The 19,621-nt window shown below is 41.7% G+C and overlaps 1 protein-coding gene across 1 annotated transcript; it reads right to left on the reverse strand.

Moving 5' to 3' along the window:
- Positions 1–13,888: 13,888 nt before the first annotated feature.
- On the reverse strand, positions 13,889–15,540 carry LOC144516483 (red-sensitive opsin-like). Its single transcript, XM_078247816.1, has 6 exons — positions 15,438–15,540; positions 14,956–15,252; positions 14,663–14,831; positions 14,415–14,580; positions 14,086–14,325; positions 13,889–13,987 (listed from the first exon to the last, which is right to left on the reverse strand). Exons 1-6 carry the CDS (start codon positions 15,538–15,540, stop codon positions 13,889–13,891), a joined length of 1,074 nt encoding a protein of 357 aa, XP_078103942.1.
- Between the last annotated feature and the right edge of the window lie 4,081 nt (positions 15,541–19,621).

The raw sequence follows: 19,621 nt of genomic DNA on the forward strand, positions 1-19,621 counted from the left end.
GTCTATGGGCAGACCACGGGAGAGAATGAGAAAACATACTGGTAGTTAGATTCGCTACAGTAACGTTAGTTGTGGAATGTAGTAAGCAGGCTGTTCAAGGCTATTTTAATGAAGTCAATGAAGTTACCATATATGAGCACTTGCCCGTCTAGGGTCAAAAAAATTGAGTGAGTGAATTTTAAAAAATATGAGAAAAACACACAAAAACTGCAAGGAACATTTATTTAGAGTAATCTCTGTCTTGGGGGTAGGCTACTGATACTGGCTTGACTGTCATACAAGAAAAAACACTTAACATCATAACTAAACATGGTAAACTGATGTAACTCACAAATTATTTGGTTGAATAGAAATTTGAGATTGTTGTTATTTGCATAGCATTTCTAAAAATCAGAGTTGGCTTAATATTGACTTAAAAACATATTCCTTTTGCAGCTGTCTGCTCAGCTCTTTTATGGGGAGTGGGATACCGTTGTTGTTCCCGTAAACCCTGCCATCAGTGATGATGATAGCTCAGAGGAAGAAGACAACGATGTGGCAGATCCCGACTTCCTTCCACCCACCCACAACCTGGACATTGATGGCCCTTCTGCCAAAAAGAAGTGCGTGCGGCCTGCAGTGGAGGTGCTTGTAGATGAGGACATGGACGAAAATGATGACAATCAAGAGCCGGCACCAACGGAAAAGAGGCCCACCAACAAAAGGAAGCCAGAATCCCGGGAACCAGAACATCAACATCACCTTTGCCACCACTGAGGATGAAATTGAGCCACAAAGTTCATAATTTCATCATCAGTGGTGGCAAAGGTGATGTTGATGTTCATCTGGGTTGCATATAAGTTGGTGTGATATGTTATGTGCAAGATTACTTCGTGACTGAAGTACCTGCTAAAATAATCAAATGGACTTTGGATGAAGTCAGGGGGAATGTGCTGGTATTCAGGCAGGGGTGGGTCGCCCTCTGCCAGAGGGTTCCCAGGGTTCTGGTTTCCTTTTGTTGGTGGGCCTCTTTGCTGTTGGTGCCGGCTCTTGATTGTCATAATTTTCGTCATCATACAAATGGATTAAATATATAACGTAAACAAAGTTATTTTTCTTTTTTTCTCTTTTGCGGTGTCAATGTGGATAAACGTGACAGTATGTTCTCCTGAAACAAGATTTACTTTACTCATCAATATTTTACATACTAACCTTGGAACCGTGAGCCATGAATTGTGAATTATTATCATCATTACTTTTTTGTGTATTTATTGTCATTTTATGTTATTTCATCCTTGTTAAGAATATTATGTAGGCCTATTTGTTGTTAAAAAATGCTAATAAAGAAAAATAAATGTCACACCACATTTACAGTAAAAAAAAGAATAACGTTAGGGGACAGAGGTGTTCCAAACCCTCTGTGTGCCCGGTAAGCACACATACGTCGCCGCGACGTATGCAAAAGATCGCTTCATCTGCAATTGATCGCGGGTCATTCTGAAGCGTCGTTTAATGAGCGTCTGGACGTCTTATTATGATGGAAATCTATACATCACAACGACGTAGTAACCATGTTGGTTCAATGTATTACAAGTTCCTCAGTTGATCGCGAGTTATTTTGAAGCATTGTATATTGAGCGTCTGGACGTCTTATTTTGATGGAAATCTATACATTGCAGCAACGTATTAACTATGTCGGTTAGATGTATTACAAGTTCCTCAGTTGTTCGTGGGTCATTTGGAAGCATCCTCTAATGAGCGTCTGGATGTCTTTACTTTACACACACTGTTGATGTGATGGACAGTGAATCTGAATTCTGTCCAGCAACATATTCGCGCCACAGTCGATAAAGGAAGGAAAAACGTTACCACAGTCTATGAAGGGTTAGGATGGAGACTGCTTCGTTGCTGCTGTCAAACCCCACGGTAAGCACTATTTCATCTTAATGTAACGTTAATACAAATATTTCGACGTTTTCGCATGGGGAAGTTGGTGTTCATCAGACAAATAACTTAAGATTTGTTAGTAAGTTACGCCATGTCATGGTTTAAAGTAACTTTAGAGCCGTTAGATCAGGCTAACATCGCACTAGCCGCCTTTTTTCACATTAATTTAAAATTAAAATATCCGTGCTCTAACTAAATGTACTAATCTGACTGAATCTGAATGTAAAGTTAACATTAGCTATGTCAGTTGCGGTAAGTTAATTTACTGGCTGTTGTTCCCAGGGGCGGTGTGTTCATTAGGGTGATATGGGCGACGCACTGCCAAACGGGAAAAGGAAGGGATTTTTTTCCCTAGCCATTTCTATCACGGCAAAAGTCGTTATCAGTGTTCTAATCTAGACGTCTGATCTGCCACTAAATGTCCAGAAATGGCCCAGCCCCTTTTGGGGCGATTTCAGTCCAGCTGTCTCTCATAGACTCTCATGTAAAATAATTTCTTTTCAAATATCAGAGCTTTCAATACAATCTCTATGGGTTCTTTCGTCATACGTAATGTAACCATGAACATAACTAAGAAAAGAGTGGGTAGCAGCGTCAATCAATTCACGCACTACTGTCAAGATGGCTAGCGTCCAGTGCAACTCATTTGTCTCTTTGAAATAAGTTCCTTTTAGTTGGCGAACAAATCATGATAAATTGGCAACGAAACAATTAGGACCTCCCAGACCAAATGTAATCATTCAACAGGTTTCTACTAAAGGGGGAAAGTCATACTCCAAAAATTTGTACGAACAAAAAACCTGGCTAGCAGTCTTCTGCTACCCCTGCCTACTATTTCACCCTGAAGGCGGCATGGCAGACAGCACTGTTTGGACAGCGACTGGTGTAACAGACATGCACCATCTTTCAGAAAAGATAAAGAAACATGAGCTGTCAAAGACCCACATGGATAGCTGTTTGAGATTGTCTGCTTTGGGGAGAGTGAACATTGTCACTCAACTGGATAAGGGATACAGGCTAGCTGTCCGTCGCCACAACGATGAGGTTAGCAAGAACCGCCACATCCTCAAACGGCTAATTCAGTGTGTGAAGTTTTGCGGAGTGTTTGAGTTAGCTTTGCGAGGCAAAGATGAAACTGAGGGCTCCACCAACCCTGGTATTTTTCTTGGACTGGTCAACTTTGTGGCACAGTTAGATGAGGTGTTTGATGAGCATCTTAAAAATGCTTTCAAAAGTTTTCAAGGGCACATCAAAGACAATTCAAAACAAACTACTGGAGTGTATGCTAGCGGCCGTGAGGGAACATATTGTGGAGGAGGTGAAGTCGACGAACTTCGTAGCCATCCAAGCTGACAAGACCACCGACGTTTCTACACAGACACAGCTGGTGCTCGTGCTGTGCAGCAGGAACACTTTTTTGAGTTTCTTTCCATCTCGGAATCAACCTCAATCTCAATCGCCAGTGTGCTTTTGGAGAGACTGAACGGTCTTTTTGCCGACGACGAGAAAGTCAAACTCATTACGCAAGCTTACGATGGAGCCAGTGTGATGACGGGAGAGAAGGCTGGTGTGAGGTGGTGGTGAGCATTTCAAGAATGCCCATTATGTGCATTGCTATGTGCATCAGCTGAATTTGATCATGCAGCAAGCTACTTCTCACATGAAAAAAGTAAATATTTTCTTTTCTGATCTGAGCGGGATTGCAGCTTTTTTTTCCCGGTCACCCAAACGCACCAGCATTCTTGACCAGATTGTTGCGCGAAGACTGCCCAGAGCTTCATGCACACAGTGGAACTTCAACAGCAGAGTCGTGAACACTGTCTACGAGAATCAAGACGACCTCCTACAATGTTTTGAAGCCATCAGGACGGGTTCATTGGGTTCATTTGACCAGCCCACTGTGAGAGAGGCATCTGGCTACGTGAGGATGCTACATAATGAAGATTACATTTTTTTCCTGTGGCTTTTTCACAAAATCATGCCCCACGTCGATATTCTGTACCAGAAGCTCCGGAAAAAGGACATCTATGCTGTCTTTATCAAACGTGCCCTCGACAGCTTCACAATCAGGGTGCAGGCCGTAAGGTAAGATTAAACAATATCATTTGATCGTTCTCAAAGCAGAGCTTTGTCATTTGAAAATGTATGCATGAAAGGAGACTGCATTTGTGTAAGAAATTACATTTTTCTCATTATATATGGCCAGTGGTGTAATCTAGCTTACTTAATATACTGTGTATACTGTATACTGTGCTGAACATCCAGGCTAGGTGAGACACAAAGGCTAACTTAAACACTAACGACTTCATGCATCCCTGCCCATTTTAAGTGGAACTGAAATCTTTGTACTATACGTGGATAAATTGCATATACCTGTGCATCACATAGACTACAGTACTGTACATAGGCCATGCTTTCCATGGAGAGGGAACTAGTCCTCAACATGCCTGATTTCAATGAGAAAGTCATTGACTGCTTTGCTGCATTGAAAGAGAGAAGAGCACAGTTTCAGTACAAGTAATATAGCCTCTCTCTCTCTCTCTCTCTCTCTCTCTCTCTCTCTCTCTCTCTCTCTCTCTCTCTCTGTCTGTCTGTCTCTGTCTCTTTCACACACACACACACACACACACACACACACACACACACACACACACACACAAATCAGTTCACAGTTGATGTTGTTTTAAATAGTTATTTTTCATTCATTCAAAAAAAAGTAAAAAAAATCTGTTCATGTTCATTTTTACGAATCTATACAACTGGCCAGAATATGGGTGTTCATTTTCACAAATCTATACAAGAGGGCAGAATATGGAAGTCTATACAAATTGCTTATTACCAATAACTTGCATCAATGTTTTCAGTAGCTCCTGCTTGCTTGTTGTGAATTATGCTCTGGTGCACATATTTCCAATTCAACCATGAGGCCTTTTGAAGTAAGTAATTAATGTGTATATCAGAATTCTTTAGTTAAACTTAGCAGCACCTCACCATTCTGGTTTGGTCTTCAATGTGTAAAGCCAAGATGCAGAGACCACACTAGGTCAAGCCTCACTTGTTCATTCACTTATTTGGGACAACATTACTTTGCTTTTATTAAGTAGCACTTTGGTAATATCCTACATTCCAGAAAATGTAGTTCTAAAGGACCGTTCTGTATTTATGGAATGGACCACCGGAGGAAAATAGGGGAGGGTTATGTCTTTTTATTCTTTGTTGAGGGGAGGGTCACCCAACGTTTTTTAGCCTAGGGGGGAGGGTCACCCAACTTTTGTATTCATGAAAACGGCAACATTTCAAAGTGGCTTGTTTGGTGCATAATTTTCCATGTAGATCTCAGTGTCGGCCCCCCATCGCTAGCAGATGGGTCTGACTCAACAAAAATCGCAACATGACAGCAACACGAGTTTGGAGTTGCTTTCTTTGAGAATGCAACATATAGCTAACTGCGCCACCTGTTGCCAAAGTATCGTCACTGACGCAAAGATGTAATATAATGAAGCTGACTAGCTGAAAGGTTTCACGTTGCCTCGAGCTCGGGCACCCACGGAAAATACTGAGCATCCACGTGTGCCAGACTGCCAGTAGGCTACATTCATTTAAAATGAAACATTGCAGTTGTTGCTAAGTGGAGCGTGTGAGCGCTGATCGCGGTTACGTGTCAGTTAAACTTCTCATCTCCAATCCTATCTGTATTTGTGAGAAGTGGCGCTGTCCTGGTATGAGAGGGCGTATAGGAAGTAATTCATACTTCTGTCTTACACACAATATCATAATCTTGCATATACACCACTATACTCATACACACACTATTATAATCCTTTTACATGTATGTATGAGAGGGTATAGTCGTGTATGTGAGAGAGTATAGTAGTGTGTGTGAGAGTATACTAGTGTATGTGAGAGAGTATAGTAGTGTGAGAGAGTATAGTAGTGTATGTGAGAGAGAGTATAGTAGTGTATGTGAGAGAGTATAGTAGTGTATGTGAGAGAGAGTATAGTAGTGTGAGAGTATAGTAGTGTATGTGAGAGAGTATAGTAGTGTATGTGAGAGTATAGTAGTGTATGTGAGAGAGTATAGTAGTGTATGTGAGAGAGAGTATAGTAGTGTATGTGTGAGAGAGTATAGTAGTGTATGTGAGAGAGTATAGTAGTGTATGTGAGAGAGAGTATAGTAGTGTATGTGAGAGAGAGTATAGTAGTGTATGTGAGAGTATAGTAGTGTATGTGAGAGAGTATAGTAGTGTATGTGAGAGAGTATAGTAGTGTATGTGAGAGAGAGTATAGTAGTGTATGTGAGAGAGAGTATAGTAGTGTATGTGAGAGAGAGTATAGTAGTATATGTGAGAGAGTATAGTAGTGTATGTGAGAGGGTATAGTAGTGTGTGAGAGAGCATATAGTTGGGTATGTGAGAGAGAAAGTATAGTTGTGTGTGAGAGAGTATAGAAGTGTGTGTGAGAGAGTATAGTAGTGTATGTGAGAGAGTATAGTAGTGTATGTGAGAGAGTATAGTAGTGTATGTGAGAGGGATAGTATTGTGTGAGAAAGCATATAGTTGGGTATGTGAGCGAGAAAGTATAGTTGTGTGTGAGAAAGTATAGTTGAAAAGGAAGTTGGTTTGATCAATCAGGAAGACTTCATTAAATTCTCACTTCCTCATTGGCTAAAGCGGCCATTTTAAATGATCATTACCTGTATCATTAAAGTGCAGCTAGCACCAACTCAGAGGAACAAGGAACATTTAAATCAAGCTGCAGAAACTTTGACAAAAACAACCCTGTTTTGGATGAAAAAATGTATTCTTATCTTATTTAGTTTCTTTTTTGAGGTCAGTTTTTGTTTGTGGAAGTAAATGGTAATGAGGAAAACATTGCTATCTTTTTCACTGATGTGTTCAGAGAATTGTGAGGGAAACTGACAATTTGGGACATGACAGTCATTTTAGAAAGATTCATTTATAAATAAATACGAGCTCAATGGTTATACTCGGACAATCTCTTTCTTGCTCCTGATGGGACTTTAATTTCTATCATTTTACACGGGCTCGCGCTCCGGGATGCGTGCGGCAGTGCAGAGGCAATGCAGAACATTTTAGTTGGGAGTAACAACGGTGAAATGAATGAAGACCCCCCAGTACATTTTGAGACTTCAAATAATTTTGTGGTTCCAGAAAATGACTTTATTTTCAATGAAACAGTTATAAAAATGAATTCTAGAAACTGTAGACCCACTAGCCAATGACGGTAACCATGGCATTCAATTATTTTTGGGCCTGGTGAACTCCATCAGTGAGCAAGTTCATTAGTGTCAAGACAATTAATAAAGGCTAATAAAAGGCCAGTGACAATTTCTGCTTCACAATGTTGAACAATAAAATAAAATAACAAAATGGTTTCCTTTTTAGTCAAATGATTATTCCATTTTCAATTGTTTAAACAATACATTAATAATGTATTAGGAAATGATGAGTTATTGACAACGATGCCTCATCAATTTAATCAAGTTCAACAGGCAACAGATTTTAATAATGTATGTTCAGGAGTTCTCAGAAGTCATTCCTGACCAAATCCCTGAGTGTTTTTTAATGCAAAATCCATAGTTTCCTTGAAATCCTCAAATTTTTTCAGGACTGGCAACCGCAGGCAGTTAATGCATGTGTTTGCGGTGGGTAAATGACGGCCTTGTCTGAGGGGCAGCTCATGGAGAAAATCTACTGAAGGTAGTAGGGAGAAGCCCAGGGGTGAATTGCATTTGCTCCTGTCGCAAAGTCCTGTCAGGATACCCGCAAGTTGCAAGGGTCCCTCTTGCTCTGAAAAAGAAATACACCAAAGAACACCAAAAAAGAAATTAAAACTAGCATGTAGAAAACTTTTAAAAAGGAGGGAAAGACAAAGACAGACAGAATGGCATATGAAAAGATTTTTATTCCACAACTAGCAATAATACTTACCCTCAACATCCAGCAGGTAGTCGCTCCAAAATGCAAGCACACATTACATAATCTGTAATTATCATTGTATAGTATGAACAACACAAGATTAGATATATTAAACAAACAAAATGTTCTTTCCTGGAGGCCAGACCTGGATGTGATGATGAAATTAGGTGATGCATGAATTTATATGAATGACATCTTTTATTTAACTACTTCAGTCACAGTAGTATATTGAGCACTGACCAAGCCTGGTGTAAACATTCATATGAAAGTCAGAAACAAATCACACAAACTAAAGTGCAGATTGCAGAAATATAAAAACAAATATGTGGCTTTACCACAGTAGTATTTAGATTATTATTCACTGTAATAAATGTATCTTCTCCGGGAACCATCACCTTATCGTGGTGGAGAGGTTTGTGTGTCCCTATGAACCTGAGGGCTGTGTTGTCTGGAGCTTTGTGCTCCTGGTAGGGTCTCCCAAGGCAAAGTGGTCTCAGGTGAGGGGCCAGACAAAGAATGGTTCAAAAATCCTATGAAAAATCGAGGAAGGGATGAAGTGACCCTGCCCGGAGGAAGCCCGGGGCCCCTGTCTGGAGCCAGGCCCAGATGGAGGGCTCGTCAGCGAGCGTCTGGTGGCCGGGTTTGCCACGGAGCCCGGCCGGGCACAGCCCGAAAAAGCTACGTGGCGGACATCTCTCCATCCCATGGGCCCACCACCTGTGGGAGGAACCGCTGGGGTCGGGTGCGCTGCCACATGCGTGGCAGTGAAGGTCAGGGGCCTTGACGGACCAGACCCGGGCAGCAGAGGCTGGCTCTGGGGACGTGTAATGTCACCTCTCTGTGGGGGAAGGAGCCGGAACTTGTGCGGGAGGTGGAGCGCTACCGGTTAGATCTGGTGGGACTTACCTCTACGCACAGTCTTGGTTCTGGAACCATACTCCTGGATAGGGGTTGGACTCTTTTCTTCTCCGGAGTTGCCCAGGGTGTGAGGCGCCGGGCGGGTGTGGGGATACTCACAAGCCCCTGGCTGAGCGCTGCTACGTTGGAGTTTAACCCGGTGGACGAGAGGGTCGCCTCCCTACGCCTGCGGGTTGTGGGGGGGAAAACTCTGACTGTTGTTTGTGCATATGCACCAAACAAGAGTTCGGAGTATTCGGCCTTCTTGGAGACCTTGAGTGGAGTCCTGCATGGGGCTCCAGTCGGGGACTCCATAGTTCTGCTGGGGGGACTTCAACGCGCACGTGGGCAATGAAGGAGACACATGGAGAGGCGTGATTTGTGAGGAACGGCCTCCCTGATCTAAACCAGAGTGGTTGTTTGTTGTTGGACTTCTGTGCTAGTCATGGATTGTCTATAACGAACACCATGTTCGAACATAGGGATGCTCATAAGTGTACTTGGTACCAGAGCACCCTAGGCCAAAGGTCAATGATCGATTTTATAATCGTTTCATCTGATCTGAGGCCGTATGTTTTGGACACTCGGGTGAAGAGAGGGGCGGAGCTGTCAACCGATCACCATCTGGTGGTGAGTTGGGTCAGGGGGTGGGGGAAGACTCTGGACAGACCTGGTAAGCCCAAACGGGTAGTGCGGGTAAATTGGGAACGTCTGGAGGAGGCCCCTGTCCGATAGACTTTCAACTCACACCTCCGGGGGCTTTTCGTGCATCCCTGTGGAGGCTGGGGGCATTGAACCCGAGTGGACAATGTTCAAAGTTTCCATTGCTGAAGCTGCGGTGAGGAGCTGTGGTCTTAGGGTCTTAGGTGCCTCAAGGGGCGGTAACCCACGAACACCGTGGTGGACACCGGTGGTCAGGGAAGCCGTCCGACTGAAGAAGGAGTCTTTCCGGGATATGTTATTTGTCACCAATCCTGTTTGTAGTATTTATGGACAGGATATTGAGGCGTAGTCGGGGTGGAGAGGGGTTGCAGTTCGGTGGGCTGGGGATCTCATCGCAGATTTTTGCAGATGATGTGGTCCTGATGGCGTCATCGGCCTGTGACCTTCAGCACTCACTGGATCGGTTCACAGCCGAGTGTGAAGCAGCTGGGATGAGGATCAGCACCTCTAAATCGGAGGCCATGGTTCTCAGCAGGAAACCGATGGAGTGCCTTCTCCAAGTAGGGAATGAGTCCTTACCCCAAGTGAAGGAGTTCAAGTACCTTGGGGTCTTGCTCGCGAGTGAGGGGACAATGGAGCGGGAGATTGGTCGGAGAATCGGCACAGCAGGTGCGGTATTACATTCAATTTATTGCACCGTTGTGATGAAAAGAGAGCTGAGCCAGAAGGCAAAGCTCTCAATCTACCGGTCAGTTTTTGTTCCTACCCTCACCTATGGTCATGAAGGCTGGGTCATGACCGAAAGAACAAGATCCAGGGTACAAGCGGCCGAAATGGGTTTCCTCAGGAGGGTAGCTGGCGTCTCCCTTAGAGATAGGGTGAGAAGCTCAGTTATCCGTGAGGAGCTCGGAGTAGAGCCGCTGCTCCTTTGCGTCAAAAGGAGCCAGTTGAGGTGGTTCGGGCATCTGGTAAGGATGCCCCCTGGGCGCCTCTCTAGGGAGGTGTTCCAGGCACGTCCAGCTGGGAGGAGGCCTCGGGGGAGACCCAGGACTAGGTGGAGGGATTATATCTCTAACCTGGCCTGGGAACGCCTAGGGATCCCCCAGTCGGAGCTGGTTAATGTGGCCCGGGAAAGGGAAGTTTGGGGTCCTCTGCTGGAGTTGCTACCCCCGCGACCCGACCCCGGATAAGCGGATGAAGATGGATGGATGGATAATAATAATAATAATAATAATACATTGTATTTATATAGCGCTTTTCATGGTACTCAAAGACACACACAGATAGGCTAAACATCGTCACCCAGTCAGATGATTGCAACTCAGCTAGCTAGCCAGCCGATGCTAGAGCTTTCTCATTTAATGCTATCTTTGCTGTAAACAGCCTACTCTGATGTCTCCTTACCCAAAGATAGGCGAAATCCAATGAATGCAGAACTACACTGTAATAAGCTGCACATTGAATAGCAAATTACAATGTGTTTGAAATTGAATAACAGGAGCGCAGCAATGGATACTATAACTACCAATATGCTTCCATAACTGCTGCTGCTATCTTTTTCTCCTAGTCAAAGTCAAATGTATTTGTACAGTAAAATATCATATACTGTGGTTAATCAAAGGGCTTGACAGATACTGTGTCCTCTCTCTCATGTAACAGCAGATTTAATTCTGAAACCTGATTTCTGAAATTATTTCACACAGCTTGCTCAAACTTGCTTGATCATATTAACTAGCACTAGTGGAGATATTGCAGAGTTTTCAATGGAAAATGGCTAGCCCGTGTTGCATGTGGGTAGCAACTAGCTAGCGGCGCTAAAGTCACGACCATGCTAACATGAATTTGGGGGGACACTGCAGATAGGATGACGTTAATAAAAAAATGGTCCTTGGCTATTTTTTAATCAACTTACCTCTTCCTGGATTTCGACAACGATCCACCGAAATGCTGTCTCGTCTGGTAACGGGGTCCTCCGTGTTCCATTGAGCTAACTAGAAGTAGTAGCGCTAGCGCTGCAGCCAGGTCTGACTGTATTTGCAGTTCCACCCCTGAATTATCTCTGCATCTCTGAATCAGAGCTCTGTTGGACTTGATTTAATTGTTGAGACATCGTTGACAATAGCTCACCATTTCCTAAAATATTATTTAGAAGAACCACAGCTTCAGTTAGCCTCTCTCTGTCCATTACATCGCCACTTCAGCCAAACTATTATAATGGCAGTGCAGGATTTTGACTGTCAAATACCGCTTCTTCTATGTCAACCAATCAGGAGCTGACTAATCAAACTCCCTTATGTTTCAATCAAACTCTCACACACACACACACACACACACACACACACACACTACTATTCTCTCTCACACTCACTATTATTCTCTCTCACATACACTACTATATTCTATCACATAAACAACTAGACATTCTCACATATTCAACTATATACTCTCTCACACACTACTATTCTCTCTCACATACACTACTATACTCTCTCACATACAATACTATACTCACACACACACACACTACTATACTCTCTCACATACACTACTATTCTCTCTCACATACACTACTATACTCTCTCACATACACTACTATTCTCTCTCACACTCACTATTATTCTCTCACATAAACAACTAGATATTCTCACACATTCAACTATATACTCTCTCACACACTACTATTCTCTCTCACATACACTACTATACTCTCTCACATACAATACTATACTCACACACACACTACTATACTCTCACATACACTACTATTCTCTCTCACATACAGTGATACACATAGATTATAATAGTGTGTGTGTGTATGAGTATAGTGCTGTATATGCAAGATTATGATAGTGTGTGTAAAAAAGAAGTATGAATTACTTCCTATACGGCCTCTCATAGGGTAGAACTTTACAACCGTACATTGGTTGCAGGGCCGGCCACTCATGAGAAGGTTCACCACTGTTCCATGTTATGTTTTAACAGGAGGGGCAAACACTTTTTCACACAGGGCCATGTAGGTTTGGATTTTTTTTCCCCCTTAATAATAAAAACCATTTAATAACTGCATTTTGTGTTTACTTGTGTTATCTTTGTCTTATATTTAAATTAGATTGATGATCTGAAACATTTAGGTGTGACAAACATGCAAAACAATAAGAAATCAGGAAGGGGGCAAACACTTTGTCACACCACTGTATGTTATTCATCAAGATGAGCCATGAACAAAGTAGGTCAAATTCTTGAGACTTTAGTGACAGATTGACTTGCCGTTCCTAATCATCGGCTCTACTAATCCCCAGCATCCTCCTTAAATCGTCCACAAAAATCGTCCAGATTTTCATCATGGAAAGGGCATATTTGTATGCCCTTTCCATGATGAACGTAAGCCGTTGGTTACAATACTGAGGAAGGTGTTTCTGTTACAGGAATTTAATTGCTTAATTAGAATTGTATCAGTATTACTTGCAGAGATTATTGGGTAATTCTATTTAGCTAACCCTTTTTACCTGTGTGTGTGTGTGTGTGTGTGTGTGTGTGTGTGTGTGTGTGTGTGTGTGTTATTTCGACAATCGTTCATCCGATCACCTTCACTTGGTGGGTATATTGCTGCTGGGTAGAACTTTACAACCGTACATTGGTTGCAGGGCTGTATTGCTGTTCTCTAGTCAATAATGTTGACAGATTCACATTGTGTTGTTCTTGGCTATTGTACACTGCTTCCATCAGTCAGCACACGAGTGGAAACAATTTAATCCATTCATCTTAAATTACGTTTTAACTGAATTTATTTTGGTTTCAGTTGTGAAAATCATGCAGTTTGAGGCCAAGTCTACATCTGCACAGTTATTATTTTAAAAAGCTTTTTCTATGCGTTTTGACCTTTCGTCCACACGTAAACTGCATTTTAGGTCACTGAAAACTGATCTTTCAGAAAACTCCTTTAAGGGTGTAGATTTTCAGAAACTCCATGGACTCTCAGAATTAATCCCTAATTCAATCAAATAGCTTTTGCAACTGCACATGATACATTATACAATAATGTCTACTAGAGAATTTCTAAGATGCACAATCTGGAGCTGCTCCATAACCATATCTTTCAAAATTTTAATATTAAATTGTTAGTATGGTCTCTTACTAAACAGTAACATTAGCACCAGTTATAAGGGAAATGTTCAAGGTTCTAACAGTAATGAACAATCTCTGCACTGGTAGTTATTAAAAGTCACCAAAAGGAAAACTTTCACTATGGTTGATATTTTTATGTTCATCTGAAAAAAGACCAGTCATATATAATGATTCATTTGCTTTATGTATGCTTTATTTTTTTTGTTGTTTTTGTCATTTGCAAGAAAGCTATATTTACTAAAAATAAATAATTAAACAATACATATTTACTGTACAAATCATAATTCTCTCTCGGTTCTCTGTTGTTGTTTTCTCCAAAAGAAAGAACATCAACAGCTTTACGCAGGAGCCACGGAGGAGACCTCTGTCTTTGATGAGGATACCTCAGAGCCATCATCCACTTGTTTGCCAAACATTTGCATGATACATGAACGGAACTGATAAGGCAAAAATAAAACAGTATGTTACAAATTTAAAGCAAACACATCCGATTCAGACAAGTTGATCAATGTGGCAATGTTACTGTTGTACCCACCTGCCGGTTCATGAAGACATATATAACTGGGTTCCAGATGGTGGCGCTTTTTGCAAAGTATGCAGGCATGGAAGCAGCCAGAGGATGGAAGGCATATCCAGGGTTAGCCGCACCATAGCAGACAAAAACGGTGTAAGGTCCCCAGCAGAAACAATATGCGAAAATCATGACAACGACCATTCTGGATACTTCTCTCTCAGCTTTCTGGGTTGACTCTGATTCCTTCTGCTGCATAGCAACCTGTGATCCACAAATCAACAGAGTGTGAGATAATGCCAGGCTGTGATCTACTGTATATAGAGTATAAAACTGCTGGTAAGATAACTTACTGAATGGATAGCCATAAATACTGCAAGGTAGCAAACAATGATGATGCTAAGAGGAATGAAGCAACATGTAATCATAAGAGTAATCATGTAGGACTGGACTCCAGGGTCTGTATTTCCACTGAATACATCAGGTCCACAGGAAGTCTTCAGTCCATGAGGCCAGTACCTGATGCAAGAACATGTTTAGTATATGGTTCCACTGATTAATTCCAAAACAGTTTTTTATAAGATAAAAAAAAGCAGGCTACCTGCTCCATCCAAAGACGGGGGGAGCAGTCCAAAACGCTGCCCAAACCCAGCAGAACACTATTCCAGCGATGGCCATTTTGGCATCAAACTTAACATTTCCAAAAGGTTTGCACACAATTATCCATCTCTCAAAGGAGATGATAGTGAGGGACCAGAGACCAGCAATGCCTGTGTAAAGAATAAGGATACTAAGTAAAGGTCTTTAACTTTTAGTCTGATAACATATGCAACACCAAGAAAACTCTCTTTCCAAACACCTTCCAATCAAAGAGAAAGAACAGCGACCACTTACCACAACATGCGACAGTGTAGCCCTCAAAGATGCACATTGGGTGTCCCAGAATGAAGTAACCAAAGAACTGGTTGCATACACTGATGGTGCTGGCGAGAAGTGTCTCCATTATATCAGCAAATGCAAGATTTACCAAGATCCAGTTCAGAGGGTGACGGAGTTTCTTGAACTTTGCCGTGGCCACCAAGACGAGACCGTTGGTGAAGACCGATGCGACAACCACCACGGACATCCACAGTGTTGCAACGTGGTAAACCCATCGCGGAGCAATGTGGTAATTTGGACCCTCAAAGGGACCTGAAAGAAAAAAAGGAATCTCATATTTAGTCACACAATTTAGATATAATAATAACCAAATACAATAATTGTAAGTTTACAAAAATTCAGCCATAGTGACATAGTTGCTTTAAAAGTCAACAAAATATGATGATAATTTGCTCTGGCCAATGAATTATTAAAAAAATAAAATGATAATAGTGTACCTCTGGTATTATTGCTGTTTACGTAAACAAAGCCTCCACTCGTTGTTGTATCTTCATTGTACCGCCTGGCAGCAAATGCCTGTTTTCCCCACTCTTCTGCCATTCTGATCGTAGAAGGAGGACCTTAGCAGTAAACCTTTCTTGTTACTTGCAACCTCCTTGGGTGACTGGTGTCCCACATCTGACTTTAGCTTTTATACCTGTGCTTCAGAGACCTCTGATAGGATTAGGTGGTTAAGTTAGCAGAGGTGTCCTGCTTCATCCTGTTTAAAACACAAAATGTCCAAATAATCTTGTTACAAACGGATTTCCATCCACTCCATTAAAATGGGATTAGATAGATAGATAGATAGATAGATAGATAGATAGATAGATAGATAGATAGATAGAGAGAGAGAGAGAGAGAGAGAGAGAGGACTGTTTTTTATTTGAGGGGCTACCAGAGGAGTTTTGGGATCTTTAGTCAAAATAGACTTCACCCTCCCTTCGCCAGCAATACATTTTTCTTTGACCCTCCAAAATGATTGGAAAAAGAGTCATGACCCTTCCCCAACAATTTATTGATCTCTTCTGTACAAGTTTGCGCTTGGAAAAGATGTACAGATAGCCACTGTTTTTTTTACAATCATGACATACATGACTTAACCTCTGCTTTCTCATCTTACACATCACACTCCACCAAGATGGTGGCCATTTCAGTAGATTTACTCACTATAAGTCAAAAATGAACTGCAGTTTTCAGTGTTAGTGTGTTCAATGACTTTACAACACCTCAGCGGTTCTTCAGAGCTCATTATAAACTGTAAAAATAGATAACGGAAAACGGTTCTTGAGTGACAGATGTGTGCCTGTGTTTGAAAGTTAAATCTGGTCAGGATAAACAATATGTATGTACTAATTCTCTTGTGTTTTAAAGTCTGGATATTTTTGGCTATAAAATAATTTCATTTCATCATACTGCTGTAATCTGGTTGTCGTGGCATCATGATACAGGCGCGGATCCCGCCATGGCAGCTGCCTTTAGGTGCTCTGGATAGGTCTGTGTTAATTGTGTGAAACCGATGTATGCAAACGTGGGGTGCTGCCCACCCAACGCGGATAATGGGTAGACCTACATAGGGGCATGATACATGCTGGGAATTGAAGTGAGACCTGGATGCGGGAGATTTAGAATTTTTATAGGATAAGAATTGCGCATATTACGCACGAACAAATTTGTGTAGCTAACTATGAAAACACCAACTTTGGGGACGCTACAAGTACAAAAAGTTTATATCTCATGAACAGCTCATCTGACTTTTACTAAATTTGATGGGTACCATCTAGGTCCACTCCTGAGCCCACCCCTACAGTGGGGTAGTGATTGGTCTAAGTGGGCATGGCCTATGGTACCCACGTCTAGATTCACCACTTACACTAATGTGAACAACTTTAAATTGACAGGGTCTGTCTAAATGCTGAGAAGATGAACGCCGACCAGCACAGAAAAACAGAGCGCCTCATCTCCGTGCACGGCTTTACCGTAACGTTACATCTATAGCAACGGCTTTCACGACTTCACCTGGAGCTCCCAATCAGAAAGAAGGTCTGGTTCTCTCTGCCGTTGGCTGTCACAGCCTAACGTTAGCTATGATAGCTGACATTTAGGTAAGTTTAGTGCTTGTTTGTGTAAAATAACGGCAGAGAGAAATGGCGCTTTTCCATTAAATGGTACCTGCTCGACTCGCCTCGACTCTACTCACCTTTTTTGGTTTTCCATTAAGAAAAAAAGTACCTGGTACCTGCTAATAGGTACTTTTTTTAGTACCACCTCAGTAGAGGTTCCAAGCGAACTGAGGCGATCCCAAAAGGTGACAGAGGCGGGTGTCCTGAACAAACCCGCCATTTTAAAATAGTTTAGCCAGCTGTGTTTTTTTTTTGCTGCCTCCAGCTTCATTTGAAACAAAATGTGTCTTCTGGCTGTGGCAACAACAACACAGCTTTGACGTTCTGTGTGTGTTGCGTTAGGTCACGGCAGTTTACTGTGGCGCCGCTATAAGATGACCAGCCACGCTGATGCGGTACTAAAATCTGCAATGGAAAACGGACACATGGTGCGTTGAGTCGAGGCGAGTAGAGTCAAGGCGAGTCGAGCAGCTACCATGTAATGGAAAAACGCCTAAACAGACGTAACTAAACATGCTTGCTGTCTGTTAGCCGCTACAGGGGCCCCTTTCCCTGAATTCAGCGATTTATTGTAAACCTTTTTAGAAAACCTTTTTCTAACTCCTCCTAGACTGTGCAACCGATCTGCACGAAACTTGGTACGTAGCATCTCCAGACCGACCTGTCAAAAATTACAGTGGGGCACTGATTCGTCAAAGTGGGGCACTGATTCGTCAAAGTGGGCGTGGCCTATGGGACCCAGATTTGGATTCACCACTTACACTAATGTGAGCAACTTCAAATTTACAATATAGATGTAGAATGGTAATTGGACCTCACAATCCAAATATTACACACATTGACCACTAAGTGGCGCTATAATGACGTCAAATGTGTTTTTTCCCCACATTACATATTGCACATTAGAAAACATTTGACGACCAAACAAATTTTCCTAGCTAGCTACCACACACATATCATATCATATCTCAACCAAATTAAATTTTGTCAGCAAAAAAATTGGGATCGTTGTTCAAAATCCCACTATGATTCTCTGTACCAAATCTGGTGAAGATCGGCAATAAGGGGGCGCTATAATCAACGTAGACCAGTTTTGGTCCTTTTACCCCTTCTGAGGTCGAGTGTGTCGTATATAACGCCAAACGGCCCTTCTGATTCATAACTTAATAACTTTATAATTATAACTAGCAGAAACATACGGTCTTTTTGGAGCTAAAAGCTAATAGTCGCCATCATTAAATAGTCTTTGATGTCTTCCTAGCCCTTACAGAAGGTTTTGTATCCAGCCTAGAAGTCCAGAGTTTTTTGGGGTCTTTGTGCAATTAATCCATATTGTTACATCCAAGATTGATACACTGTATGTAAGAAATGTAAATAGTTGTCCTTTATATGAGTTATAATGTTCAATATGTTTATTTTTGCACTGGATGACTCCAAATATAGAGAACTGTTTTAGACAACACAAATGCTTGTGTAGCATTGCTGTGTGTGTGATATCAATCTGTGAGATTCATGTTCCGTTTTATTTATTTATTTGTCTTTATGGTTCTACAACCTTTTTAACATTCAAGTGACCTCACTACAGCACAAATATTCTAATAGCCCAGTTTTTCCTGAAAAGAAATGATGTTCATAGATTGACTATGGACAACAGGGTTGAAGTTTTACAAGCTTTTATAGAAAATAAAACCAGACGGACCAGAGGTTGTCAAAAATCCTCTAGGGCTCTGGGATATTTGCAACGGCAATGTACCACAGACCTTGCGGCTCACACATCTCGATATTTCACGATGTTTGCTTGGACCCCGTCATAACTGCTTGCAGTTCTAGTTTGGATGTTTTACAATTACTTATAGCCATTTACTTATTGCTATCCTATTCCCTAACTCAATTTGAACGTTCCAAAACAAAGTCAAAAAGAGATAACTGGTGTTACGGTGTTCTGCCTTGGTTTCTCCTGGGCTTTTCAATGTTACTGTTAAGACAACCCATTATTTTCTCAAGAAACAACAAAATTGACTCAAGATACTTATCCACATGATAAAGGATGTCTTGAATGTCCCAAAAATATCATTAACTCATTTTCGAACAAAAACAAAGTTACTGCCTTTTGCATTTGCAGGGCAGTATAGCTGGGGACCCTGGGCATATGAGGTCTGCCAAGTCTTAAAGCAGCTTAATTTGATAAGTGGTAATCCACATAAAGTTAGTAAGACAGTAAGACAACTCTAATCCCTCCAGAAAGAGAGGTGACATTAGAACATATAAAGACTCTTCTTTGATCCTACAACTCACGTCATAGTCCTCATGCAACCCAGTCTCACGGCAGTTCATGAAATGGTCACGTAATTTAATTTATTTGATTCATGTACACAAACACGTGTGGTGTCTGAAGGTTTACAACTTTGACTTAAAGTATGTTATAGAAGGGATTCCTATGAACTTTACCCTACTGTTGCTGAAACATTTGGAAACTGTTAACATTAGAAAGGGCCCCCTAAGACAGAAGATATTTTGTA

This window comes from Sander vitreus, chromosome 4, assembly GCF_031162955.1.
Source record: "Sander vitreus isolate 19-12246 chromosome 4, sanVit1, whole genome shotgun sequence".
NCBI lineage: Eukaryota > Metazoa > Chordata > Actinopteri > Perciformes > Percidae > Sander > Sander vitreus.